The sequence below is a fragment of the Hippocampus zosterae genome, chromosome 7 (genome assembly GCF_025434085.1).
Source record: "Hippocampus zosterae strain Florida chromosome 7, ASM2543408v3, whole genome shotgun sequence".
NCBI classification, from domain to species: Eukaryota; Metazoa; Chordata; class Actinopteri; order Syngnathiformes; family Syngnathidae; genus Hippocampus; species Hippocampus zosterae.
This window is the reverse complement of record NC_067457.1, coordinates 4576132-4602133: the sequence shown is the minus strand read 5'-3', so window position 1 is coordinate 4602133 and position 26002 is coordinate 4576132. Positions and strand designations below refer to the sequence as shown.

Genomic DNA, 26002 nt, shown 5'->3' with positions numbered 1-26002 from the left:
GCTTGGAGGGTAAATCTCCGCTTTCCTGGAAGCCGCTCTGGCTTTATCAGAAGCGGCTGTGACAATACTGGCGCTGATGGGCCGGCCCCGAACGTCTTTCCTATAAGCGCTGATCGGCCAACAAAAAAGCCTTCCTGGAAGAAACAATCAGCAAAGCCTCTTCCTGGAAAAGCGCCGCCGGAGCGCTGGTCGCAGGGGGCGCGCTTAGAGTAAGCCCGCTTTCGCAAAGTCTTTTACTGACTGCGGCACTTTGGGGGGCAGAGGGCGGGGGGGTCAAGATGCAAAAAAATTGGTTTTCCTAATTTTCACCTTGGGAACACCTTTTTCGACACAGGAAATGATTGGATTGAAATTTTTCGCCGCCATGAGTAAACCGTTACATAATTGACGGATTTCAGAAAGCATAGGTGAGCAGACTGGGAACACACTTCCACCCTATTGTGACCTAAGACTGGGGCTATTTAAAATAATAACCAGCCCCCCCCTAAAAAAAAAAAAAAAAAACCCACACACACATACACATGTATGAGATCATGCATAACAAGCAGAGCTCAGTTGTGTCGCGTTTGTTGACAAATGTTGAGCTGGTAACCCCCCCCCTATCCACCACCCACCTCCGAAAAAAATGAATCATGCTGGAAAATGCTATGGCAGGGTGTGTGAGACTGGGCGAAAAGGACGCGGGGAAAGAATATTCCACGAGACTGAGACTACGTGGGGAACTTGAGTCACATCGGAGGTTCTTTTTGCATGCATGCTTCCGCTTGATTTGTATTTCATTTATTTTACCACTTGCATTAAAAAAAAAAATGTTATCGCTCAGTTTTAATTGGAATTGTAGGATGAATTATTTTTGTTGTGGTCACCTATCGCATATCAACATGTTTTCCTATTGTGACTGGCTTCCCCCCCCCCCCCCGACTTCCTTCAAGGTTTCCGACTGGCGACCTTGAAGTTCCCAAGCCGTGCGGAGGTGCGACACGCACTTCACAACTTTGACCTTGCGCAACATTTGCCTGTGGACAAATTGTTGCATTTGGAGTCACATCAGTGCTTGCGTGAGTGTGTGTGTGTGTGTGTGTGCGTGTGAGTGAGTGAGACAGCATGTACATGAAGTGTTTATTAAGTCGCTGAGTGTGAGCGAGTGTGTGCGTATGCATGCCAGGAATGCTCATCATAATGACTTTTACATCATTTCTCCGCAGCTGAGGCCTTTTTTTTGCGTCATTGAAAAAAATGTATTCTTTCTCCACTTCAAGTCCCTCCCTCACACTCTCCGCCCCTCCCCCTTGCTGTCTCCACACACACACACACACACACTAACACCAGGCAAGCCGTAAAAACTCAACTCAATTAAAGTGCCTCTTTCCTGGAAGCCAGTCACACACAGAACACTAGGTATGCAGGGAATGGGAACCGAGTGTGTGTGCGCGGGCGTGCGCGAATGTACGTGTGTGTGTGTGAGACCTGACAAAGAACGAGAATATGAGCGTGTCACTTTTGAAACTGATTCACGTTGAGCCCCGAGACCGATGTGTGGCGAATGATGTAAATCTCCCGTACGTTTGACCTCACTCACACGCACACACACAATGAGTACTTGTGTGTGTGTGTGTGAGAGAATATACATTTATATTCTCACACACACACACACACACACATATCCTCTTCAGCCCCTAGAGCAGGATGTATAAAAGCCCGGCTGCATTCCTTTCCAGTTAGGTCCGACCCAAAATGAGCGTTTTGCACAGTAAGGCCTGTGTCCAAGTGTGTAACGGCTCTTCTGGTAATCCCTTTGTTACCCCCCCCCCCAGCCCCCACATTATCCCTCCCCCCCCGTCTTCCTTTCCTATAGGCCCGCCTTTATGGAATTTACCCACAGTGCTTTGCAGCAGCTGAAGGAGAAAAAAAAAAGTCGTAATTGTAACTCTGCGACGAGGGAAGCCCGGGCTAAAGCTGTCAAGCGCTCTGCAAAAAGGAACAGGCAAACAAAGGCAGTTGGCTTTTGTAAAAATAGTGCTCTTTAATATAAATTATTGAAATATTTTAGAAATATAAATATGTGCAACGTTCCATTTTTTTTTTTCCTCATTTATTCTTGTTGTTGTTGTTGTTGTTGAGATTACAGCTTGTGTTGTGCCACACTAAGTGGCCACCAGCCGGCTGCGGTTAACTGGAGTCTTTATAAAAGACAAAATGATTTCACATACATACACATGACGTGACATTGACGGCGGGTCCACCAGAACAAACGTTAGGACTTTTCAGATTGTGTTTTTAGTGTTTTGGATGGCGTGGATCACGTTAGCTAGCGCCATTCCAAGAGTTTTTTTTTTTTTTCATTTTAAGCAAAGATGAGTCTTAAAAAAAAAGTAGGAAAAAAAAGTCCCCTTTTGGGTGGGGAGTGGAAGACTGTTGAGAGGTACGACTGGAAGAAAAACCAAAAGCAACTTGCTGTTCAGTTTCGGGTATGGATCTTGGAGCCCTTTTCCGTTCCAATCGACGCGTCCACGCAATTTTGATCAAAATGGCATTGCACGGTACTTCAAATCAAAGCTACAATTATTACTGGGCCGTCTGCCTCATTTTCCGAATGAAGCTTGAAATTTGTCATCTGCCCAAAACAAAATGTCCGACTTCCCGTTCAATTTTGGCCACGGGCACTTGAGACTCTTTCCTGCATCTTGATATGCTACGCACGCCTGCTGAATTTCAGGTAAATCAGTAAAACTCTTGTTAGCATTTTTGCTAACTTTCTGAGCAAGTTTTCACGAGTCCTCTGCAAACTTGAGTTTTCAGGCATGTGCTTGAGCCTTAATGACACACGCGATCAAGAGCAAATCTTTACTTTGGTGACCGTCATGTATCAGAGTGTCAAAAACTCTCAACTTACTGCTAAACTTTGAAATGTGGTGAGTAATACTGAACAAATGCGAAATGAGTGCGTGGCCTTCACGGGGTCGCACTCATGCATCTATTTATGCGCATGTATTCATAAATTGTGATATTTCCATATTGTCATTTGAAAAGCACGTACAGAGGGGCCCCTCGATTCACGACGGTTGTGAAATACAAAGTCTCAAGGTTCCTGTTTGTCTTTACTTTTTACATTTTCGGTGACCGCATTCCCACTTGCATACAAATTTCGTTTGCATCGCCGGCTTTGCGAAATGAGGACACCCCTTATGGCTTTCGAGTTTGTCCGCCAGATGGCGTTTCTTTTGCCCTCATTCAAAGTACGTGACATACCTTTTTAACACTTTTTTTTTACGCCCCCCCAACTGAAACCATACCCATCGCAATTAATGTTTGTGAGTGTGTCAATTAGTCAGTCAGTAGACGTGTCAGAGACATTACGATGATTCCGATGAATGAGGTTTTGACGTTACGGGTGGCACGCAATGAAGTTGTTAGAATACGCGGTCACGTGACGCATAAAGGCACGCTCAGTTACCACCGTACTTAACCGTGATAATGACTTCACGCCTGTGAGAAAATAGGTTAGGGACAGGCTACGGTACATTTTAGACTAAAAATTTGGCTGGAGTCGCTAATCTCAACATCGCCCCCGATGGTTTCTGGTGGAACTGCAAGGTAGGATGTCCGGCTAGTCGATTTGATTTTCTTTCAATTCCGGTGGTCCCAGCACAATAAAGGAGGCGATTTGCGCTGTAAGAATATATCGTCAGGCCACAGAAGAAGGCACGCTGAGTTACCGCTGCACATGGGATTGTGTGTTTTTCAAACAAATACTGTCATTATGGCTCGAACTATACTGGTGATTTGGCGCATTCCAACTCGTGAACAAATTCGGGTTGCGTCGCCGTCATAGAAACGCAAATCCGTCGAAAGCCGAGGACCCTCCGAGTCTGGATAAACATGCTTCATGAGATGAGGACTACAAAGAAAAATAAAATCTTAAGACTGGACGCCATTTTGGCTCCGGAGCGTGCGCGTGTCATTTCCTCGGAGCGCGAGGCGTCGCTTTTTGTTCGACTATGCCCCCCCCCCCCGACTTCTTCTTCATTTCATTTCCTGCCGTTCTTCTTTCTCCATCTTCAAGATCATCATCATGGTGTTTTTGCAGTCGGTTTAGGATTTTTTAAAAAAGAAGAAAAGTCGAGCTTGGTCCCGCATGTACACAAGACGCTTTCTTGTTTTTAGTCTTCTACGAGGCTTTCCTCGGCGTCTAAGTCGGTCATCGGAAGAAGGTTGACTGTTTACCTCTTCTATCGGTCACGTCCCCCGCTGAGAACCGGTCCGAGCCCAGCGCCCTCTCAGTCATATGGGGGCGTCGTACTCCTCCAGGAAGTCTTTGAGCGTGTGCGGCAGCCGCTCGGCCCCACCCAGGCCCTGGCTGTTCAGAGTCCTCCTGCACATGTGCTGCAGGGACGACAGGGAGTTGAGGAGCGGCCGCCGCAGCTCCAGCGGGATCCGCTCGCCGCCGGTGTGGATCAGATAGACGGTGCGTCCGGATCCGGGTTCGGCGGCGCAGCTTGCGGGGCCCTTGCCCATGTAGTGCGCGATGAGCTTGAGCACGCAGTCGAAGCGCGGCGGCTCCCGGGTGCACTGCGCGTCGGGCTGCAGGAAGAAGCCGCTGCACTCGCTGTGGACGCGCAGGTTCTTGGTGCCGCGCGCCGTCTGCACCGACAGCGTGAAAAAGTGGCGGTTGTCCGACGAGTCGCGGATCAGGAAGGTTCCGGGGGGCTCCGAGCGGAGCAGGGAGCTGGCCTCGCGGCCTCCCACTGCTCCCCAGTAGAAGCCACTCTCCTGAAGCTTACCCAATGCGCGCATCACCTGAAACGGGTGAATTGTGGTTGGATTTTTAAAAAAAAACATTTTTTATGATGTTTGTACCTTTGCCACAAGGGGCAGTATAAAATATACACATGACAGAGACTTGACGAAGACAGTCTCAAATAAGCTGCAATTTCTTTTTGCTGAGGATCAAGAATATATGCTTGCAAGTAATAAGTAATGCTAGTTTTGTTTGCTAATGGCGTTTCGCCATTATGTGTTAGCATGAATGTAGCTACATGTTAGTAGCTTGTGTTTAGTTTAACAGTCAATTCCAGCTCGGAAGTGCCTGGAAGAAACGCAAGTAGCAGCAATTTGACTAACCTGCTGGTAGTGCGCATGCGAGCTGAAGGGCTTGAAGTGATGCGGGGTGCAGTCGGGCTGCGGAATCCTCCCCTCTGAGGCGGCCCCGGCGCTCACGGTGAGGGGCTCGCGCCGGCGGGAGGCCACCATGTCGCTGCGGTCCACCTCCTCCGGGCAGAGAACGGGCGGCGGGAAGGCGACGGTCTCTGAAGGGGACTGAGGGGAGGACGGCGGGGTCACACACCGGGTCCAGGGCCCGGGGGCAGAGGAGCTGGATGCATCCAGAGAGGGGCTGGGAGAGACCACCAAGATACACCTGCACAGTAGACAGTTGCCATTCATGAATCAGTGAGAGTCCGTTGAGTCAAATGGCACACATGCATGAATGGGGTCGAGCCTTTCATACAATTCATTTACCATGCACACAGAGTATGTTCCATGGTCAGTTTGTATCCTCAATTATTAAAAGGAATGTATTAATAGCATGTCTGACATTTCAAAACGGATGAGTTAATCTTTAATGTTTCCTTAATGTTTCAGCGAAAAGGGCAAGTGTCATTTCATATGTTCACTATTTTGCCGTTTTCCATTTGTACTATTTCCAGATTCCCCCGTGACACTTTAAAGACCAACAGGTGCACATTTCTGCAGGAAGCCGCGCAAACGTGGTGGCGACAGAGACAGTTGTCGGGACTGATTGAATTTCCCTCTTGGACACCATCCCCTACATCATCCTGAATGTGACACACACTTGAACATTTCAAACAGCCTTAGTGTACACGACTTTGGTGGCACCTGTACAAATGAATGATATATATTTGTGTATTTTGGGTCACTTTCAGAAACACTTTCCAGGGCAGAAATTAGACAAATTAGACGCAAACAGCGCATACGGGTTAAAGACATTGCAATGCACCCTGCAGCTAATTCTGCAACTGCAGTCTGTTTGAAATCGATCATTGGGGGGTTTCAAAAATAATGGGGTCAATGCACCCTCTCTCTCCCAATCACTTCAGCTCCTCTGCATTACAGCCACAGCGGCCCATTTCTCCGGTTTCACACACACACAGAATGGGGCCCCCGTGAATGTTGTCCGCACTGGCGTCTGGGGTTACAAAAAAAGCGAGGGGGGGCTTCCCTGAAAAGACCCCCATTACAGCTCGGCGCCGCCATTTCAGTCAAACCAGCACCCGCTTTTGACTAAACAACTACGTAAATCCCGAGACTGAATTTATATCACATTTCGACGCGGTCTACTTCGCGCACGAGCAGCCAACTTACCTTGCGGATTAATACAGCCCCGCGCCGCAGCACGTCGCCAAAAGATACACTCGGCAAACTACCCGAGAGTAGTGCTAGATGGAGGTGGATTAGCTCAGGCATTAAAATCCCCCCGACGGAATATTCTGCCCAAAAAGTATGCCGAGGACGGTCGTCTTCGTCGGCGGCGGCGCTGCCGTCTGCGGGAGAGGAGGTAGACGGACCGTATGTGTGTGTCTCCGTGTATGTGTGTGGCGGAAGGTTACCGGAGGTTGTTTCCAGTGAGTAAAGCCGATCGTAAGGCCCCGCCCCCTTCTGTCCTGAGGTTCTTCCAGTAAACGCATGGGTTCGTGCGCGCGCACGGTCTTGACGCACGGGCACACGCGTGCGTGCTCGCGCGGCTCTCGCTCTGGCGTATTGCCAGTAAATAATCTTGGTGACCTTTGCAGCAGGGTCCGTTTCCTGGTACCGGTCGAGCCGTTCCACATGCATTTTACACGGCATGAAATATTCATCGTGATAATTCATCACGTTCTCTCAATATACATGTTTTTTTTGGGGGGGGCTAAGGTGTACTTGTTCTACAAAATTTGCTAGTCATGCACATGTTATACGGCTCAAAGTCCTCTAATTAACTTTGAGCTAATTACACTTTTATCAGGGGTGGGTGTGCTTTTGTTCTCTTTAGATTTTGTAAATTAAATGGTAATTTATTGATGATTTACAAAAAAGTTTATTTGAAGAATTAAATGATACTATGATTTGTTATTTATAATTAATTCACAAATTATTGAATTAACTAAAGGATGTGTTTGTGAACCAGTGTTGAGTGTATTGTTAAGATTCAATTCCCATTTTTGAAGTTGCGATTCAATTTGGATTTGGCTGGATTCGATTTAAAGATTTTGATGTTGACCGAGTATGAAGTACAGGTACAAATACAGAAATAGACTACCTGTTGACAGTTTTAAAGATTTATTTTCATGCCTGTGACTATATTTGTGATATGTAACCTCTCAGTTTTGAACAATAAAACAAATTTCTTTTTGCACACAAATAACTTGTTTGTGCATATGTCCAAATGGAAAACACGCAAACCCACGCAAACACTACACACATATATATATACATATACAGTATATATAGCTTGTAATGGATAGTGATTGACTGGTTAGCACGTCCACCTCACAGTGCAGACGTGCTGGGTTCGATCCTGTGTGGATTTTTCATGTTGTCCCCGTACCTGCGTGGGTTTTATCCGGTTACTCCGGTTTCTTCCCAGATTCCAAAATCAAGCACGGTAGGTTAAAGGAAGGCTCGAAATTGTCCCATGGGGTGATTGTGAGCATGAATGGTTGTTGTTCCGTTATCAGCTGGAAATCAGGGGGCGGGGGGTTACTAACATGCTTTTTTTATATACAGTGTTATTCAATGAATACCCAAATGCAGTATCAGTGTATTTTAGGTGAGGTTTACCTCTCCCGCGTGATATTTACTCAAGTTATTACGTGCGTCGAGTGATGCCAGTTTTACTTACTTGAAGGCTTCGCCGGGTTGTCTTGTCACGTCCCCACCACTTTGTGGCAATAAAGTTTCGGATTTTTATTTTTTTCCCCCCTTCTTCAAATGGGAGCTGCGGCAGCAATGGCGGCCCCCATGTCGTGGAGGAGGCTAGTGTCCTCCGTGTACTCGCCGGCCCTGGCTGGGGCTTTCATGCGAATATCCGACCGGCTCTTCCGCGCGCGGGACCGACGAGGCGGGTAAGAGACGAAGTTGCAACAAAACGCCGAAATTACAGTGAAATCCGACGTTTCGTGTCGTAGACTAGGCATCCCGTTGACAGAAACGGTAGCAACCTTCTTATGCTAATGTAGTAACACGGTCTGTGACGCTTTAAACGTCCTTCTTTCTTTACGATCCTTCAAAATCCGAGAAAGTATTCCCGCGAATTATTAAAAAAAAATACAAATAAAGGTCACTTCAGGTGTTTGCCATAAAATGAACGCCAATCGTCGTTTCAGCAAGTTGTGTTATTCGGCAGAACTCGTGAGCTATTTAAAAACACTTGAATGGCGCTCGTTAGTTTTCGGCTATCTTCGATAATCATCGGCTCTCCTTGTGTTGCGCTGCTTCATGATTGGTTGTTATGCTCTGAGACGGCATTGGCTGGTTTCACCGATTGTCCCACCCAGTTGGATTTGCTGGGTTCTTTGTGAGGTTTCAGTGGTAATCAAATAGCAGCCATAGTGGGGCAAATTATTTCTAATTACTATATTATAATAGCTCATTCCCTCCTGCATAAAATAAACATTTCTTGGGGCGCACCCTGAACTGGTTGCCAGCCAATCGCAGGGCACACATAGACGAACAACAATTCTCACTCACAATCACGCCTCAGGACAATTTAGAATGTTCCATTAACCCGTCTTTTTTGTTTGAATGGCGTGCGGGTCCACATACTCAGGGAGACCCTTTTGAAAATGTGGTACAAGGGTCGTGGACTTGCTGGAGCCTATGCAACTGTCTTTGGGCGGTAGGTGGGGTAAACCCTGAATTAGTTACTAGCCAATTGGAGCTGATACAAACATTTATAACATTTTATAATTTATTTTGAGGACCCTTAAGGGTTAATGAATGATGATGGACCATTCACTTTTACGGTGTTTACATGAAGCCTATCTCTTCTGTAAAATAGCAACCATAACCATGGCCTGGAGGATGGTCATATCAGTGATGGGAAATGCCAGATTTTGTTAATTTGCATGGTTTGGACGCCGAAAGGATGCATCTGTGGGAAAACCAATGCAGCAAAAGATGCGTCATCTTCGGACAAATCCACACCTGGAACAGCTTCACTCTCTTTGTGGCAGACCTTAAACTGCTTTAGACACTCGCCACACGAATAATGGATTAATCAATGCCTCAAGAGTTGACATTCCATACTTAGCGTGCGCATTAGCCTCGTTCAGATCCTTGCATTCTTCTTCTGCAGTCAATCCATTTTTCCATTTCTGTGAGCGCAGCTCCTCCGTTCTTCTTTTGGCGCCCCTGCTGGTCAAACCCGAGCCTGCTCCAGAGAGCGGCGCCCTGGCGCCAGGCGCGCCGCGCAGCCTTTACGCCCAATTCCGATGGATGGCAGAGCGCGTGCCAGCTTTCCGGGTCAACGGCACACGTGTCCATGTGCTCACCTCGCCTGACCAGTTCTACCAGACGCTGAAGGTCAGTTGAATGACAAGTAGTCCGCACCTAGGTTTTGGCTGTCCTGACATTCATTCAGATGCAACTAATTGAGGAAGTGCTACTTTCCTAGCAGGTTTAATCGCTGTAGAATTAACGAACAAAGATCTAGACTGAAATTTGAAAGGATAGGTCTCATAGGCATCAAGCCTGGAGGTCACTTTTTAAGGTATACGTCTTGAATGCAACTTGGAAAGGTCCCAGGCAAGGTGATTAGAGTTCAGGAAAATGAACAAAATAACAAAAATTAAATGAAAATGTAAAAAAAATAATAATAACAGGCTACAGCTTACATTTACAAAACCATCTAATTATAGCAAAACTGTAACAAAGCATTTATGAAAAAATAAAAACCAACAAACATGCACTAAAAACTCATTCAAATTAACCAAATTTAAAAAAAAACATTTCTCATTTGTGGGAATCGCACTCGCATCGTGCCCTCCGTACTCACTTTCAGCATTTCTTTCCCATCAGGCACGTGTCAGGACCGCAAAGAGACGAGTGGTGTTGGCCTCCCTATATCTGGGAACCGGTCAGCTGGAACAGGACCTGGTGAGAAAGACGTGGTATTACTCTGTGTGTTCTCAAGAGAACGGCCATCTTTAGTTTGGGGCAGGTGAGAGCGATACCAAAACACAGGCTACGGCCAAAGTAGAGCTCAGAGATGCCAGAAAAAGTGAGTCACAGTTCACTCTGGCACAATAGTTCCAGAATGAAAACGATCCCTGCGCCAACCAAAAGCAATGACTGCAAAGTGTTGCGGTTTTACGGGTATAAGGACACCGGCGCTGGCCTGCGCTGGCATGCTAGTCTTCATGCCTGGAAGCCCAGTATAACAGCATAAAAACCACAGTCTAGGCTGATGTTCGCATTCAGCTCTTTTCCTGATGTTTTTGTTTGAAAAACACACACGCATACTTATACACAAAAAAAAAGTATGGCGTACAGAGAAGCTGAGTCACACATTGAAAAGCATTCGAGTGAGCTGGCGTCGCTCCCAAAATCTTCCGAGGGTGACTCATTCCCGCTCTGAAGAAATCCCAGGCGCCATCAATGTTGTGTACGATTTTGATTGTGACGAGGCGCCAAAATGACAAAAGGAGCCATGTGACTTCCATTCAAGATCATTACAGTTTTGGTCTACCGGTACTTTTCACAAAACGAGGTGTGGCCCGGGAGTTTCCGACTCTTTTCTGCCACCAAGGCCAACTTCTACTCGCCCAATTCCATATCGGTACCTTAGTTGGAAAAATAATATCACAGGGCACACCACTTCAAAATAAAAATGCACCAAAAAAAGTATTCTATTAAAACAATGATGATCTCCTCTCAATTTACTGACTTGGTGAGCATCTTGAGAACATGACTCTTCAAAACACACGACATTGTTTACAGATGCTTGAGCTTTTTTACAGAGTGAAAACAAAGGTGCTACGGAGACGCTCCGTGACTTTTGAAAAACCTGCCTAAATAATCACGGATCACTGCAACATCCTTCTTTGACACCGTTTGCTACTTTCCTATTCGCTGGGGATTTGGCACATATATTTGATGTTCCAGAAAGACCACCAAAAAAATTGGCAAATAACTGAGGGGAAAAATCCACATTCCTAAGAACAAACCATTAAGTGTAGGGGTGGGCGACTTACAGGTTTATCATAACCCCCCCCCCCCCCGCCCCAAAAACAAATAAAAAACAATGCCATGCCTAGTAGCGGCGTGGCCCATTTTATCATTGCACACAATGTGGTTTGTTACACTATTAAAACAGCCACGGCGCTAACAAGCTGTCATTAGCGTCAGCTAAAAATGATCGGTTCGTAATGAGCTTTTTGTTGCGTTTGGCTGAACTCCAGAAGGCGTCGAGAGAACAGGATAGTGCACGTAGATGCTGTCGGCGCTCCAAGAGCAAAGGCAAGGGCATCCACTAAAATATTGGAACAACACAAAACAAGGAAAGGGGCACATGCTAGTATCCTTGCAAAAGTTTGGGCTATAATGACAGGTTGCAATTTTTTTTTTAATGCAGGTGGACTGCATGCAGGAAGCACTGGAAAGCTCACAAGAAAACACCCACGCGCCCGATTTCAAAGTCTCCGTGTTGCTGGACTACACACGAGGCTCTCGAGGTCAGCGGCCCGAACGTGTCTATCGTAGGGGCAAAGGGGGGGGAGGGCCGCGCTCATCCTCCCTCGATTGCTCCTCTCCTCAGGACAGGTGAACTCGAGGACCATGCTGCTGCCTCTGCTGCGGCGCTTCACCTCGCAAATGCGCGTTTCCCTATACCACACACCCGACCTGAGGGGCCTGCTGAGGCTGCTCATGCCGCAGCGCTTCAACGAGACCATCGGCGTGCAACACATCAAGGTCTACCTATTTGACGACAGCTTCATCATCAGCGGGTGGGTGCCCGAGTGAGCGCTGAAAAGTTTTGCATACGGTTACGCCTTGCCGATCAGTTCTCGGAAATGTTTCGGCGACGGCGTCAAGTATGGTTTTTCTGTTCTGTTTGTCGTTCGGCCGGAGGCTGATGAAGAAGGCAAACAAGCTGCGAAATCAAATAGAGATTGCGCAGGAAGTGCACATGTAAATCCTTTGAAACCTGTCATTCAAATAATTTTGCAGCACTTCTCATTTGCCATAGTTGTGAGGCCACCGTCATAGAAAACGTTTTATTCTTTTTTAGTTTTTATTTAATCAGGGCCTGAGTTGGGGAACATGCAAGGCCCAGGATTCAAACCCTGAACCTTAGAACTATGAGGGCGCACTAACCTCTCATATGCCATGTGGTGTCCTATTTTGTACACATACGTGTTTTATTTTCTTTGTATTTGACCTTTGATCTTTAAACGGCATCCAAGTGGCACCGAGGCGCACAAAAAATAAACTAAATGCCTGGCCGTCATTTTTTTTTCTTCCAGGGCCAATCTGAGCGACTCGTACTTCACTAACCGGCAGGACCGCTACGTCCTGCTGGAGGACTGCAGCGAGCTCGCAGACTTCTTCTCCGAGCTGGTGGAGGCTGTCGGGGACATCTCACTGCAGCTTGGGCCCGACGACTCGGTGGCCATGCAGGACGGCATGGTACACCCGTACAAAGGTTAACACCTGGACCTTTTTTTTGTTTGTTTGTTTCTTTCATTGGGGTGCAACCATGCAGGGGGCTTCAAATTCTCAACGGGAGGTGCTGCAAGGAGGAATGGGATGAAAATGCCCAAAAAATAGGTGTGGCAAGCTTGTCGCCTCATCGATTTAAAAAAAAAAAATTGTCTGTAATGATTGCCAAATCAACAAAAGCTGTAAATCATGACTGTGGAAACCACTTTGGAGTTGCATCTTCCCTCGGCGTACACACACACACACACTCTCTCACTTACATTGCACAGCCATAAACGGAGTCCAGACTACCAAGATGGCACTTCTGAGTAGCGAATGACATCATGTCTGCCAGACTGCGGAAACCAAAACGCTGGGAATAGCATTGTGATGTGACGGTGATGCTGTAAGATGATATGCCCTTAGAGAACACACACACATTCATAGAAACACACACCCATGTGGTTAATTGATAAAAATGCAGTCAACATTTCCGGATGATAGGAACACTTTCGAGGGTGAAATGTAGCTGTCGACGCATGTAGTTGCTGAGCAAATATAAAAGCCTTGACTAACCTGTTCATGATTCTGTAATGAGTGCCGTTGTCTTAAGAAACAATGGCGGCTATTTACACAGCATCTGGAAAGGATATGATAGCGTTTACAACATTTCACGTTAGTCCTACACATCATAAAAATGATTGAAATGTCTTGACCTCGTTTGGATCTTCACGACTTCCAGGTGACAGGCAAGAGTTCTCTGTGGCGGCGAGCAAGCGCATCATGGAGGTGGTGGACGTGGCCCGGGTGCGTCAGCAACTGCTCCTCAGCCAGAAGCAGCACACCGAGGAGGAGGAGGAGGACACATGGGTGTTCCCTCTGGTCCAGATGAAGCCCCTTGGCATTCAGGTGGACGAACAGGTCACACAGGTGGGCGAGGGTGGCGTGTTTGTAACCCTACGCGTGTGACTCAGAGTTCAAAACATGACTAACAGCGGAATATTTGAGCTAGTTGTTAGTCACATTTTCTGGGCATCAATTCAAAAAAAACAATCGCCAGCGCAATGGAATGTAAACTAGTGCATCAACACTGCAAGCTTCGTTTGTAAACTGTATTCAAACTCGCATATTGATGTGGGTTTTTTTTGAAGGGGGGTTGGAGGGTGACAGAAAGTCACAAAATATTCGCCAAGTTGGCGCCACGGACTCTGCTTTTGTAAACCCGCTCTTGTTTGCGGCCATGTTATTAATGTAAACAGTGCAGGTCGGCGGGGGCATGCGTTGAGCTACAACTGCCCTTTAAAAATAATCATAATATGGAAAGATTTAAAGACATTTTTTTTCCTGGCAAAAATGTTAATTGATCGCAGAAATCATCTCATCACTCAGTTTTTCCTTGGCGATGGTAACAATCTCATCTCCGCCAGCGCCTGCTGCGGGACGCTGAACCGGACTCCACCGTCTACCTGACGTCAGGCTACTTCAACCTAACCCGAGCGTACATGCGCCTGGTGCTCGGGGCTGGGGCCGACTACCGAATTCTCACCGCCTCCCCGGAGGTGAACGGCTTCTTTGGGGCCAAGGGCGTCGCCGGCGCCATCCCAGACGCCTACACGCACATCGCCAGGCAGTTCTACGAGCGCGTGCGTCAGCTGGGCCAGCAGGGCCGCATCAGACTACACGAGTACCACAGGCCACAGTGGACCTTCCATGCCAAAGGTGACTCCATTTTGGGTCTCCATGTGTGAAATCACGGTAAAAAATTTTAAAAAAATAATGGCAATTAGATTACGGTATTTTTAAAAATCATCCAGCACATACTGATGAAATTGAACTTGACATGACTGTTTTCTCAAAAGGGGAGAGGTGCGAATTATGTGCTCTCATCCTCCAGGTCTGTGGTACTACCTCCACAGGCAGGACCGGCCTTGCCTCACACTTATCGGCTCCCCCAATTTTGGCTACCGCTCAGTTCACCGCGACCTGGAAGCTCAAATCGCCATAGTCACGGAGAACGAGCAGTTGCGGGGCCAACTGCGGGAGGTCCCGTTTTTTCTTTAATTTTTTTTATTATTCTGTCATCGTCCGATAGTCTGACGACATGCTGATGGCCTTCAACCGTCTTATGTCATGTAATAGGAGCAGGAGATGTTATACCAGCGCTCCTCGGAGGTGTCCGGATTGACATTCGAGCAGCCGGACCGCCATGTTAAGCTCTGGGTCAAACTGGTCACGCCGTTCATCAAGAACTTCTTCTAAGGTAATGCGACAATCCTGCTAGAGTACGACTTTGCAGCTCTGCTTACCGATTGGCTTGGCGGGGCGATAACATGTCACTGTATGTCAGTATACAGAATAAAAGGCACTGCCCCCTCTATAAAAAAATTACGCACTAGAGAAAAGAGTACACTGAAGCTTCTGCAGGGTTTTTTTTCCTTCCCTTTTTCAAGTTTGGATTTCCTCAATGTTTTGGACATTTTTATATTTTTTGTGACATCATCCATACATGGATGTGATTAATAGTCTTGGACTGGTGTACAGTCACCAGAATCCAGCTCTGAAGCAACTGTGGGCAATTTTCAAAAGCAATTTTCCAGAATCGTTGTGGTCCGTCCCGGACCCCCGTCCTCGTCTTCCCAGCAGCATCCCCCAAAAAGCGCCATGGACTGACTCATCCCTCCTCATTCTAACTTACTCACATTTATTTATGACCACCATTTTTTGCTGCGTGGACAACACTTTGTTTGATGCGCATGACAAAAAAAATTAATGTGACCACTCCCTGGCAGAGCATACAATTAGCAAAAAATACATCCCATCTGCCCCATTTTTTAAAAAGCTTTTTTTCGATTCAAAGTAAAAAAAAACAACTAAAAATGTTCTTTAAATAAAATAGCATGATTGTCTGACCTCAGGAGCAGTTTTTAGACACGGTGATTTTGCATCCGCTATCACGTTGTTCCTGGCAGGAAAAAAGAAAAAGCAGCGCTCAAACAATAGCTTTGCAGCAAACATTTAAAACACACATCAACTGTAAAGATCATTATCATCTGCTGGGCGGAAGGACGGTGTTATTGTTGCAACACTGTCAGAACATTGTAAGATTAGCTTTTGGGCCCACTCCAAGCTTTGTGTGAGTCTTCTTTGGGATTCTAGGCTGGAGCCGTGTGCCTTCTAGTGGTGAAAACGGGAATCGTCTCAGACAAACAGACTGCTCATGTATTTATAGGCTTAAATTATTCTTTTTTTTTGAAGAAAACACCTACCTACCTGGTCTTTTATTTCCTTGATGTTGTGTTGTTGTTGTGCAGGTGGTGAGCATCGAGGCAATGTCGTTTCTGCTGCACATTCTAAAGATGGACTCGAGTATCCTTGAGATAACCGGTTATCTCAACACTGAAATGGTGTCTCCCGGGAATTGAAACACGTACAAAAAGACATCTACACATTGTTTTATTTCCATGTTACCTTTCAAAATCTTCTGCTGCGGAGAATTGAAAAGACCTTCAAAGAGTGAATGTTGAACCCAGTGAAAAAGAGGAAGAACGTGCGTCATATCATTTATCGTGCAATTACAGATCTACTTCCTTGCAGTGAAATGAGAGCTAATATCTTTGCATAATAAAAAGGTGATTTTTTTTCCCCCGTGTCTGAGAGCTCTTTTGTGAAATTCACACCAAAGAATGAAGATCGAAGGAGAACCTTGATTGGTTGTAAACTTTTAATCAGACAAAAACAATAAATAAGGACAAATAAATACCAAACAACGCCTTCAATCACTTCCAGTTCCACTAATCGTGCTTTGAAAGCATGGAGGGGGGTATGGGGGGTAGAAACAAAAACGTGAAAAGGTCCAATTTTTTTTGGATTGTCTTTCATGAGTTGTAAATTGTTCAGTCAGCTTCCCACCCAAAATAGACAACAGGGTGGTTCATATATGAAATTAGTTGACTCTGCAGTTGGGGAAATGAAGGTGCAACAGTGGGTTTTCTTTCCCCCAGCAGCACTCATCAGTCATACCTTTGTGTATGCGCGCACTACACGCCCTTCAAAGTGGAAACCTTCTTTTTGCGAGCGGCCAGCATCTCGTAGAAGGGGTCCTTGCTAATGGCGGCTCTGCAAAGGGACACGTGGAACACACACTTTATCACATGGGATGAGATTAAAATGACAATTTTGGACGGTACCATTTTGGTGGTACCATCTTGACCACGCGCCATGACGTGGATGTAATTCTGTAAATTCAACAGACTCACTTTCTTTTTTCAGGAGACATGAAGTTAAGCGTTCCAATAAGATCACAAAAACACGGCAAGTAAGACTCACTTGATGCTGTTGATCCACTCGTCCTTCTCCTCTACGGTGGGGGCGGAGATTCTGTAAAAAGTGTGGTTGCCCTCAACGACGCGGCCGTCCGCCTCCGTTTTACAGGCCTTGATCACCTGATCTCTGTGGTCCGGGATGAAGAGCTCAAAGCAGTTCTTGGGAACGCGACGAGAATAAAGAGCACAAGTGAGCCGTTGGAAAACCACATCCAGAGTAAAAAGTTCAAACGGTTTACCGGCTTCTTTGAGTCATCCACTTCACGGATGCTCAAATTTTCCAAGGGAATGATCCCTCTGGGTTCTTTGTCCTTTGCGGCGTCAATAAGATATTTCATCATGAGAGTACTTCACGGCACCAAATATTCATATGGCAGGTTGAAGTCAACTTACTGTTGTGAACTCAAAATAATAAAGGCAGTTATCAGTCAGGATGAACCAGCGCCTCTTCCAAGTTTTTACGCGTCCACCTGTTGACAAACGACAAGTCAGGCGCGAGGATATTCGATTGCAACCTTTGCTGTTAGAGTGGGGGGGGGGGGGGGGGGGGGGGGGGGGGAAATTTGGCTGCAGTAAAAACAACAACAAAAAATAGGTCCGGGGGATGAGAAGCCAGCGCGTTTGTCAGATGAAAAGCACAGCGTGGGGAAATGAGGCGTGATGTGTGGTTTGCGTTGTAGCGTGGAAGCTCAAAGCTAATGCGCACACAGCCGTAAAAGGAAGCAAAGCGGTCGGTGCATTAAAAAGCCGGGTCGGACGGTACTTACCTCCTGGTTTCATACAACAGAAAGAAGAAGAAGAAGAAAACAGTCAACTTTGTTTTTTTGCCAAACACGTGCTGACATTCATATGGTATCAAATTCCATCATGAATGAGAGTACTCCCTTGGTAGAGCCACTAGAGGGCGCTCCTGCAAACACGTACCGAGTTTCAGCAACCAGCCCTCTCTGTCGGGATTGAAAAAAGTGTGTGTGAGGTCATTGCCGTCATCCTCTGGGATTTTAAAGGGCTCGTTCTTGATGCTTTCAAACAGGTTCTACACACAGAGAGCGAGACAATAAGTTGAGCATTGCAAAACGCCACCCAAAATGACGGAAGCTAAGAAGAGAAAGCAAAGTCTCTCACTCGGAGAAGCTCGTCTGGCAGATCTCCACCGTCGTTAATGCCTCGATTCATGGCGGTAAATCTCTGAACGGAGGGCTTGTCCTTCACGTTGGGGTTGTGCAAACTGGTGTTGAGCATGATGACGGCGAAGGACAACACGTAACACGTGTCTGTGGGATAAAAAGCGGTCCTCATTACAAGGGGTAGAGTCAATCGGAATTCTGCGGTTGAAATAATCGCCTCACTCACCTGTGCTCTGAAATACGCCGGGATTGCAGCGGCAGTAGCGCTGGGCGAAGGCCTCCATCATGCGGTCAATCTTCTGAGCCTCACCGGGAAGACGGAAGCTCCACAGGAACTGCCGCAGGGCCTGGACCAGGTTCAGGTCCGAAAACTCGTGCAGCTGCAGGAAGGCGTGCAGCACCTCGATGTTGAAGTCGTCTCTGAAAATCACACACAAAGATTTGTCAATCGAGGGATCGGGGGTGGGCCACTCACGGCCCACCCCGCCCCACAGATCGTTTACATTCGTCCAGGAATATTTGTTGGGTTGAAGAAGTTTTTTTTTCCTGTTGTTTTGACTAAATAGTTTTTAATCTGTAGGTCTCATTAAATCTTTGAATAGTAACTTTATTGAGACTACCATATTCAATGCCGCGCTTCAGATGATCCTTTTGGGAGACTTATCTGGAGGCAGCGTGTGGGAAAAATCACTGACCTCTCTCCGAGGTAATCGCCGATGGCCGTCTTGTTGAGGCCCTCGCCCTTGTAGAGGAAGCGTGCGATGTCGTCGCTGGTGTTTTTCAGCAATGAGCAGTCAATCAGGAATTGGATCCCCTTGGGAAAACATGTCACAAATGGATCATAAAGCGACGACTGTTTCAAAACTGTTGTCTACTTTCCAAATGCTCTCTCGTCATCTCTTAGTATACTGTATTGCAGTTTAACAAGCAGAATAATAAATCCATGATCACAACTGAACGCTATCGTTCCGACCAAAAAAATTGTTTTCATTTATTTGTTGGAAGTGTTTCGCTCACCTTTTTGGGGTCCATGTTGAACTTTTTCCGGCCCATGGCCATCTGTTTATTTCTCTGCATGCTTTTCCTAAAGACCCAGGAAATAACATGAGCCCATAACCTCGGCTAGGTCTGCCCTCGCACGCAATAGAAGTTGTGGTAGAAATATTTACCTTTCTTCAGTCAGGCCCAGGTTATCAATCTCGCTGGTGACCTCTGCTATCTCATTCTTCAGCCTCTAAAAGAAAACCAAAAAAAAAAAAAAAGACAATTGACAAACCTTCCAAAACATAATGAGTGCAACGCTCTAACTCTCAGTCTCTCTCTGTCCCGGCAAGTCTTCTGTGGGATCTGGAGCACCTGTTCTCGGGTCAGCTTGGCGACCTTGCTTCCCCTTTCCTCTGTCCTCACACCCTGACCCACATTCACTAGCCTGCTCAGCCAACCCCCACAGTGCCTCCCTGACACTTGGCCCAGACTGACTGGAGCAAGTAGTAGGGATGACGAAGAATGGCAATAAAAAAGACAGGATGGGAGACTGAGCAGAAAAGATACCAAAAATGTTACAAGGAATGCTTATCTGATTCGATACTAGCCCAGACACAAGCCTCATCCCGACTAAGTAACTTCAGTCTGGACTGCTCCACATGCATCTCCATGGTTACCACCAACCCCGCCCTCCCTCCCTCTTTAGAAAGCGACGGCGTCCCGTCTCTCCATGACTGGAATATTTGACGCCCCGTTGCCCATTTGTCCTGAGGGCACGTGGAAGCAGACAAGTGAGGTTCGAGACTGGCTAAGAATCGCCTCAATTGGGGGGGCGGCTGTAATTTTGTGTGTGTGTCATGTCTCATACTGTATTACGTAATGCAGAAACTCTAAAAAAGTGGTACATGGCAGATTTACCGGATTTAAAAAAAAATGCTGCTAATGTCAAACAAAACATGGATTTCAAACTCACTGCAAGACGGCAACAAAGTGAGTGAGTGAGGAAGTATGTTCGTGTTTGTGTTTACTTGTATGTCCTGCAGTAGCTCCTGTTTTCTGCGGCGGATGCTCTCCAGCTCCTGTCTCTCCTCTGGACTGAGGTCGTCGGGCACTGTGGGCCAACAAGAATGTGTAAACACAACAAACCGACAAAAGAGATTGGTCCGGGTCGCTATGGCAACAACATTTTGTATCCCTTATGACCCCCCTGCCCCCATAACCCAAGGTTCACTTTGATCCTACGCTGGCGTTCAATAGCCACCAGAATGACGGCGATAATAGTTCTGCCTTGTGATTCGGAGGTCCATACTTTGTCACAGCTCCCAGACAGACATATATATAACTCGACTGCAGTTGTTCTTACTAGAACCCGGGACAAGAATAACAACGTGGCATTGTGAGCAGACGACAGCGCTAACACAGGATTGACATCGGCACATTTAAAATAACACGTTAAGTTATAACACACACACACACACACATGGACTGAAGCAACAAGAGACTGCGGAGGCCCACTAAGTGTGTGTTTTTGTGAGTAACGCGATTCCTCGTCATAGCGCCAGCTGCTCGGGACCGTGCAACATACGCGCAGCTTCACACGCGATGTTAAAACGAGCACGAATCCAATTCGACAAATGGTGGCCATTGAAGTTGCTCGGAAAAGTAATAACATGCTGCCTATCACATGTCACGCTGCTTCTTACCAGTCAGAGGATATGGATGGAACGCCTCGATCCAAGCCAATCCACCTGTCTTAATTTTCGAGTTCATCAGTCCGCATTATTGGCCTTCAGTCCTTTCGTTCGGGAATGACAGAGATGGTTTACTAATTAGGAACTCCAATCCAGATCAGATCAGACGCTCATTCCAGCATGGGAGAACAAAACGATGTGTGACTGCGAGAGAGGGGCAAAACCCTTGAACATCACACTCCCCTAGTTCCCCCCTCCTAGGTCTTGTCTATCTCCTCCCTCCCAGAGCGACCTTCGAATTGGGCATCATGACCCGAACGTGGAATTTGATTTATTTAACATTCGCAGAGCTGCTCATAATTTTCTCATACATCGAATGTCAGAGAACATTTAGAATATTTTTAAACAAACCCAACAATGATATAATTTCCCGCTGTTTGGTAGTTGCCAAGTTGCCAACAACACCCTGTTTCTCAGTTCCCTAATTACCGGTAGTAAAAAGTCACCTCCTGCAGCTGTGTCATTTTAAACCTGGAAATGTTACTGGACAAAGCATCGCTTGTTCCGAAATGGCTAGGAGGAATCGAAGCCGTTTATTCCTCAATTCCTTTATGGTTAGCAGCTGATGCAGTTTTAGCTTTGCACAGCATTGATGCTGATGCATTGTAGCCGCCAAGTCCCTGAGGGGAGTGGGCACGCCATCGCCACAAAGTAGGCAGTTACTCGAATGAGTCACACATGTGCATCACAACAGCGTCAAATTCAAATTTTCTCGTTTCTGAAAGTCTTTGCCTTTCAAAGGCTATTGCATGCAAACTACAAACTTGACTTATGAATAAAAACAGTGGAAAAGAACTGTAGCTGTATTGAATTTTTTTTTTGCTCCCCAGAAATGTATTTGAGTGGAATGAGGAGCATGGCAGGACAAAACGTTGCTGTGGTCACTCCATGCCAACAGCCACAAATTAAACTTGGGCCGCCCTCCCGGCCGAGTCCAATTTCGTCCAGTTTTTCCCCACTGGGACCGTAAGAGGCAGCTGACCCGGGACCCGAGGCCAAACGGGTTTATTTGTGAAGAAAAGAAAATGATGCATGTGGTCGTCTCGCTCCACTCATAAAGCGAGGATTGTCCATCGCCACGGCAGCTGGCCCCCCCGAGGCCAACCAGCTCGCCGCAACGTGATATAATCCAGCGGTTACGGTGAACTCGCCCCGAAGACTGGGAGGCATTCAACACCAGAAACTCAAACGTGCATTCGACTCAGCACAGCAGACATGTGGCCAGAGAGGAAGAATGAGGAATGAGCTGGAGCTGTTTTGGGACACAGGACATATGACACAAACTACATAAACTCCAGAAAGTCACACCACTTGCAACAAAACTAATACGGTCTGACTAGTATTTAACTTTTTTTGTCTTGTCAACACACATTGCTGGGTGTGACAGTATAGATATTCGAAAGACGCAACATCAGAGACACCTGCAATAAGAATAATCCTGCTTTTTTTGTTGTGTATTGTACAAATGGGATATTATTGTCTAGTATGCATTTTTCTTGTGTTCTTTTTAAGAGTTATTTCTTCTTTTTTTCAACATAGCAACAAGGGAATATGCTTTTCTTTCCCCAACACAAATCTTTCTTTAGTTCACACACAAAAATTATATATTATGCTCTGTTAATTTCCAGACTCGTTTAAATTTTTATATTTAAAACATAAACCGGACTGGATTAACACGTGCATTGCTGGGTGTGGTCAGAAAAACATTAATATTAGCCACCGGCTCTACTAAATGGCTGAATCAACATTGAGAGACAAATTTAATACAACATGAACATTCGTGAAACGTCACACAAAGTCCCGATGTCTAAAATATCCTTAAACGACGTCAAAAAAAAGCAAAAGATTTAAAATGGATGCGCGGGTTTAAAGTGCTAATAAACGAGAACAGAACCTCATCAAGTGTGGCCTCGGTCCAAGTTGACTAATAATGGCTCGCTTGTGTGTCCATAAAGAGCTTTTATTGACACAGTAGGAGAGTTACTTACTTACAGTACTAACTTTGAAAAAAATGTATTTCGAAATAACATCACGTTAGCTCCTAATTAGCTCAACTCGCTGAGCTAACTTAGTTAGCCTCGGTTAAATTAAACGGATCCCCAGGAGACTTACCGACGCCGTCCTCCGACTTTAAAACCATGTTTGCGTCGCTGATCAACGGCCCGCCGGTGAAGCGAGGCCCGAGTGGAGCAAAAATACACAACTTTGAGTAACTTTAAAGGATAAAATGGAGGAGACTTGAAAGTAGCGGTGACCTGGGGTGAAAAAATGACAACTGTATCCATCGGCGAAGACAACCGGTGTTGAAGCTCGGTGTAGTGGGCGTGGCTTCGGTAGAAGCAGCCAATCATAAAACGGCTGGTATCTAATCTCAATATCTGACTGGAGGAGCGAATTTTTATCTAAAATTGCACAAATTAAAATTAAAAATCTCTTTCCAATTAAACAAATGCATTTACATTATAAAAGGAACTGGAGACACATCTGCTAAAAGTGTTTAAAAAATGAAGAGTACTGTCGATATGGAATTTTTTTGTGAATGTAGACAAATTATACACATTACATACAATAAATAGTAAATAAATCAGGTACAAGTTACTGTAGCTCCAATACAATCACTATATCAACGTCATGCTGTCATGTTTCGTTTTATTTTACATGCCTTATGTTTCTAAATGTGATCACTCGAGTATGGGAAATTGCTGAGGAACAATGAATACCTCTCTGACAGTGTAATGACAAAACAAAATCGTTTACTGTGAGAGATGCAGCTGCCGTATTGGATGTGTTTGGATGGAAGCAAATTAGCCAAAGAACGTTGCAGCTGTGCACTTTAATCAGCCATTTTGGACACGCTAACAACAGGATATGCTGCGGATGGGTCAAAGGAAGTGCTCAGGATCTCTCTAATGGCCTTTTTCCTGAATCAGATAATCGACATGGTTACCAAAAAAAAAGTTGAGACTCAATACAAATCTAACACCTGAGTGGAGCAATTTGTTCTTGATTTTACCATGCAGTAAAACTGACAAATCTGCACACAGTCCGAGTCCACTACAACTCTTTTTGACATTTCATTTGTGTTCCAAATGGAGTTTGAATGAGGTAAAATGACACACAAGGCGACAAGGGCAAGAGTGGTGGGCCGCCATAGAGATGATATCACTCGGGCACCCACTTGAGAGGAGGATCCATTCTGGGCCCAAGAAGGCGAAGACTGTGCGTCACGCTCTTGAATCGAGCCCACCATTTCGTGCGCGCAGGTTTTTTAGCCTGACTCATGCGTGCGTGTATGTACACCAAAATGCCAAAGGAATAGATGAAATAAAACACAGCATGGCACACACACACACACACACACTCAAAAATCACCACGGCAACGGCCGCAACATGTTGCACTGAGATTGACATGAGGGATGGAGATTAAGTCTTATGTTCATACTCATGGCATCATCAATAATAAGAAATTACATTTCTAATCTTTCATTTTCAGTTATGCGGAAGATTTGGGTGGGCATTACATTGCAGTGGTTTTCCCTCGTGTATGTCTCAATAACATTGGATTGTTTTCACTACACCAGCATGTGATTGTTATGTCACATTTAGCTGTAGGAATGTGCATTTTTTTTAATTACTAACGAGAATTGTTATTTTGACTTTCATTGTGATCCATCAGTATGTGACTGTTAAGCAAGACATAGATTTGATAATGATTGTTTTGATTCACCGGTGTGTGCTTGTTCTACTCAAAGATAGTTTTGACATTTATTGTTTTGACTACCCCTTAGTCTGACTGTTATGTCACATAGAGTTGAGAATGTTTTGACTACACCAGCATGTAGTCATCCTGCATGAAACCATCACTCTCCAAACCCGTGTGTGGCATAACAATCATACACACACACCATATGTATGATTGTTATGCCACACACGGATTGGAGAGTGATGGTTTTGATTACACCAACTTGTGATTTACCAGAATGTGATTCTTATGTTAGCTTTGATAATGTTTGTGTTCATTACACGTGTGTTTGTGTGTGTGATTGTTATGACACACGTAGGTTTAATGACTCACAAGACCCTAATATGCCACATGCAGCGCTACATGTCAACCTATCCGTCTACCCATCTATCTATAAGGTAAACAAACACCGACCTTTCGTAGCAGGAGCAGCAGCTGATTCCAAAGACGTCACCGTCGGACACAAAAACGCCTGAAAACTGGAAGCGCATAATTCACTGACACTCCCCATAATGTAGCCACTCTTTGGTTGATGACTCCAAAATATTTGAGGCTCACAGCACCATCAGGATTTGTCTCCATCCAAACGACACCGGCACTTTGCGACGGACTGTTACAAAAGAAGCATGTTCTTCTTCTTCTTCTTCATCTCACTCCCTCTCCTCCCTCAGCACCGCTCACACACTTGACCTGACTCTCAATACATACACACACACACACAGAAACGCCCAATTTGACACTTTGAACAGTTGCTCAAGTATTATTGGAAATGATGGTGACAAATGGGCGTGCACACATGCACACAAACAGTTTCTCCCACACACGGACACACATACATAGACATAAATTCGCATGAGCTTACACACACATTCACAAAGCTATTTTAATTTCAGGCGTGGAGGAATTTATTCCCAAGGATTTGTGCTGTGTCTCTAGGTCAAAGTATGCATTTATTTCTTAGTGTAGGTCAATCAAAAAAATAAAACCCAAAGTAAAATAAAATAAATGTACCGGTATATCCTAAGTTTCTGTGTCATACTGATATTCTCTTTCCCTTGCACTCCATTTGGGTCCAATAATAACTCTCCCTTTCCCCGCTGTGCTGACCTCCTTCGGCTGACCTCTCCCTTTCTCTCACTCTTGAACTTTACTGCCACCGGCCGTTTCACCCCTTCCACTCACAGCTGTTTTTTTTTTCAAGCATTCTGTTTATTTGCACAATTGCACGTTTTCCCTTCTCTCTGCTGTATGGTAATCGGAACGCGTGTAGGCGGTGAAACGCAAGCAGCCTAGCCAGGTCATTTGCATGCAGTTAATAACAACAACGCAACATTGTGACTCATCGGGAAAAGTGTAGGGTCCAAAGTGTACAGAAAATTA

The 26002-nt window shown here is 45.7% G+C and overlaps 3 protein-coding genes across 9 annotated transcripts; 1 reads left to right on the top strand and 2 right to left on the bottom strand.

Moving 5' to 3' along the window:
* Positions 1 to 1998: 1998 nt before the first annotated feature.
* Positions 1999 to 13404, bottom strand: socs3b (suppressor of cytokine signaling 3b). Of its 2 annotated transcripts, XR_007963057.1 has the most exons (5): positions 13273 to 13404; positions 12978 to 13117; positions 10052 to 10149; positions 6382 to 9563; positions 5252 to 5416 (listed from the first exon to the last, which is right to left on the bottom strand). XR_007963057.1 is itself a non-coding variant. In XM_052069776.1 (3 exons), the coding sequence occupies exons 2-3, from the start codon at positions 5248 to 5250 to the stop codon at positions 4282 to 4284; spliced, it is 645 nt and encodes a 214-aa protein (XP_051925736.1). In that variant the 5' UTR covers positions 5251 to 5416; positions 6382 to 6895; the 3' UTR covers positions 1999 to 4281. The 2 variants fall into 2 exon arrangements, 1 of the variants encoding a protein (XP_051925736.1); XM_052069776.1 differs by lacking the exons at positions 10052 to 10149; positions 12978 to 13117; positions 13273 to 13404 and adding an exon at positions 1999 to 4797 and having other exon boundaries at positions 5122 to 5416; positions 6382 to 6895.
* Positions 7982 to 16522, top strand: LOC127603419 (CDP-diacylglycerol--glycerol-3-phosphate 3-phosphatidyltransferase, mitochondrial). 3 transcript variants are annotated; one of them, XM_052069692.1, is made up of 11 exons: positions 7982 to 8120; positions 9384 to 9579; positions 10075 to 10152; positions 11630 to 11729; positions 11813 to 12002; positions 12522 to 12700; positions 13439 to 13626; positions 14124 to 14415; positions 14591 to 14739; positions 14836 to 14956; positions 16008 to 16522. In XM_052069692.1, exons 1-10 carry the CDS (start codon positions 7987 to 7989, stop codon positions 14953 to 14955), a joined length of 1626 nt encoding a protein of 541 aa, XP_051925652.1. In that variant the 5' UTR covers positions 7982 to 7986; the 3' UTR covers position 14956; positions 16008 to 16522. The 3 variants fall into 3 exon arrangements, with proteins under 3 accessions (XP_051925652.1, XP_051925653.1, XP_051925651.1); XM_052069693.1 differs by having other exon boundaries at positions 13439 to 13605; positions 14836 to 16522; XM_052069691.1 differs by having other exon boundaries at positions 14836 to 16522.
* LOC127603433 (cytohesin-1-like) lies at positions 16404 to 25324 on the bottom strand. 4 transcript variants are annotated; one of them, XM_052069717.1, is made up of 12 exons: positions 25037 to 25306; positions 20158 to 20240; positions 19315 to 19379; positions 19163 to 19229; positions 18841 to 18959; positions 18372 to 18565; positions 18144 to 18292; positions 17942 to 18054; positions 17412 to 17490; positions 17258 to 17329; positions 17023 to 17177; positions 16404 to 16812 (listed from the first exon to the last, which is right to left on the bottom strand). In XM_052069717.1, the coding sequence occupies exons 1-12, from the start codon at positions 25131 to 25133 to the stop codon at positions 16734 to 16736; spliced, it is 1272 nt and encodes a 423-aa protein (XP_051925677.1). In that variant the 5' UTR covers positions 25134 to 25306; the 3' UTR covers positions 16404 to 16733. The 4 variants fall into 4 exon arrangements, with proteins under 4 accessions (XP_051925677.1, XP_051925679.1, XP_051925678.1 ...); XM_052069719.1 differs by lacking the exon at positions 25037 to 25306 and adding an exon at positions 22993 to 23196; XM_052069718.1 differs by lacking the exon at positions 25037 to 25306 and adding an exon at positions 20833 to 21042.
* Between the last annotated feature and the right edge of the window lie 678 nt (positions 25325 to 26002).

Bases quoted from the DNA above. Each gene is read 5' to 3' on its own strand.
- LOC127603419 (XM_052069692.1), top strand. From the start codon at position 7,987: ATGGGAGCTGCGGCAGCAATGGCGGCCCCCATGTCGTGGAGGAGGCTA. The intron at 8,121-9,383 runs GTAAGAGACGAA...CTGTGAGCGCAG, and splicing joins GCGCGGGACCGACGAGGCGG to CTCCTCCGTTCTTCTTTTGG. The intron at 13,627-14,123 runs GTGGGCGAGGGT...CATCTCCGCCAG, and splicing joins TGGACGAACAGGTCACACAG to CGCCTGCTGCGGGACGCTGA.
- LOC127603433 (XM_052069717.1), bottom strand. From the start codon at position 25,133: ATGGGGAGTGTCAGTGAATTATGCGCTTCCAGTTTTCAGGCGTTTTTG. The intron at 18,293-18,371 runs GTGAGTGAGGCG...TTTATCCCACAG, and splicing joins CGGCGTATTTCAGAGCACAG to ACACGTGTTACGTGTTGTCC. The intron at 17,178-17,257 runs GTAAACCGTTTG...CGCGTTCCCAAG, and splicing joins TGGATGACTCAAAGAAGCCG to AACTGCTTTGAGCTCTTCAT.
- socs3b (XM_052069776.1), bottom strand. From the start codon at position 5,250: ATGGTGGCCTCCCGCCGGCGCGAGCCCCTCACCGTGAGCGCCGGGGCC. The intron at 4,798-5,121 runs GTTAGTCAAATT...CACCCGTTTCAG, and splicing joins CGCATGCGCACTACCAGCAG to GTGATGCGCGCATTGGGTAA.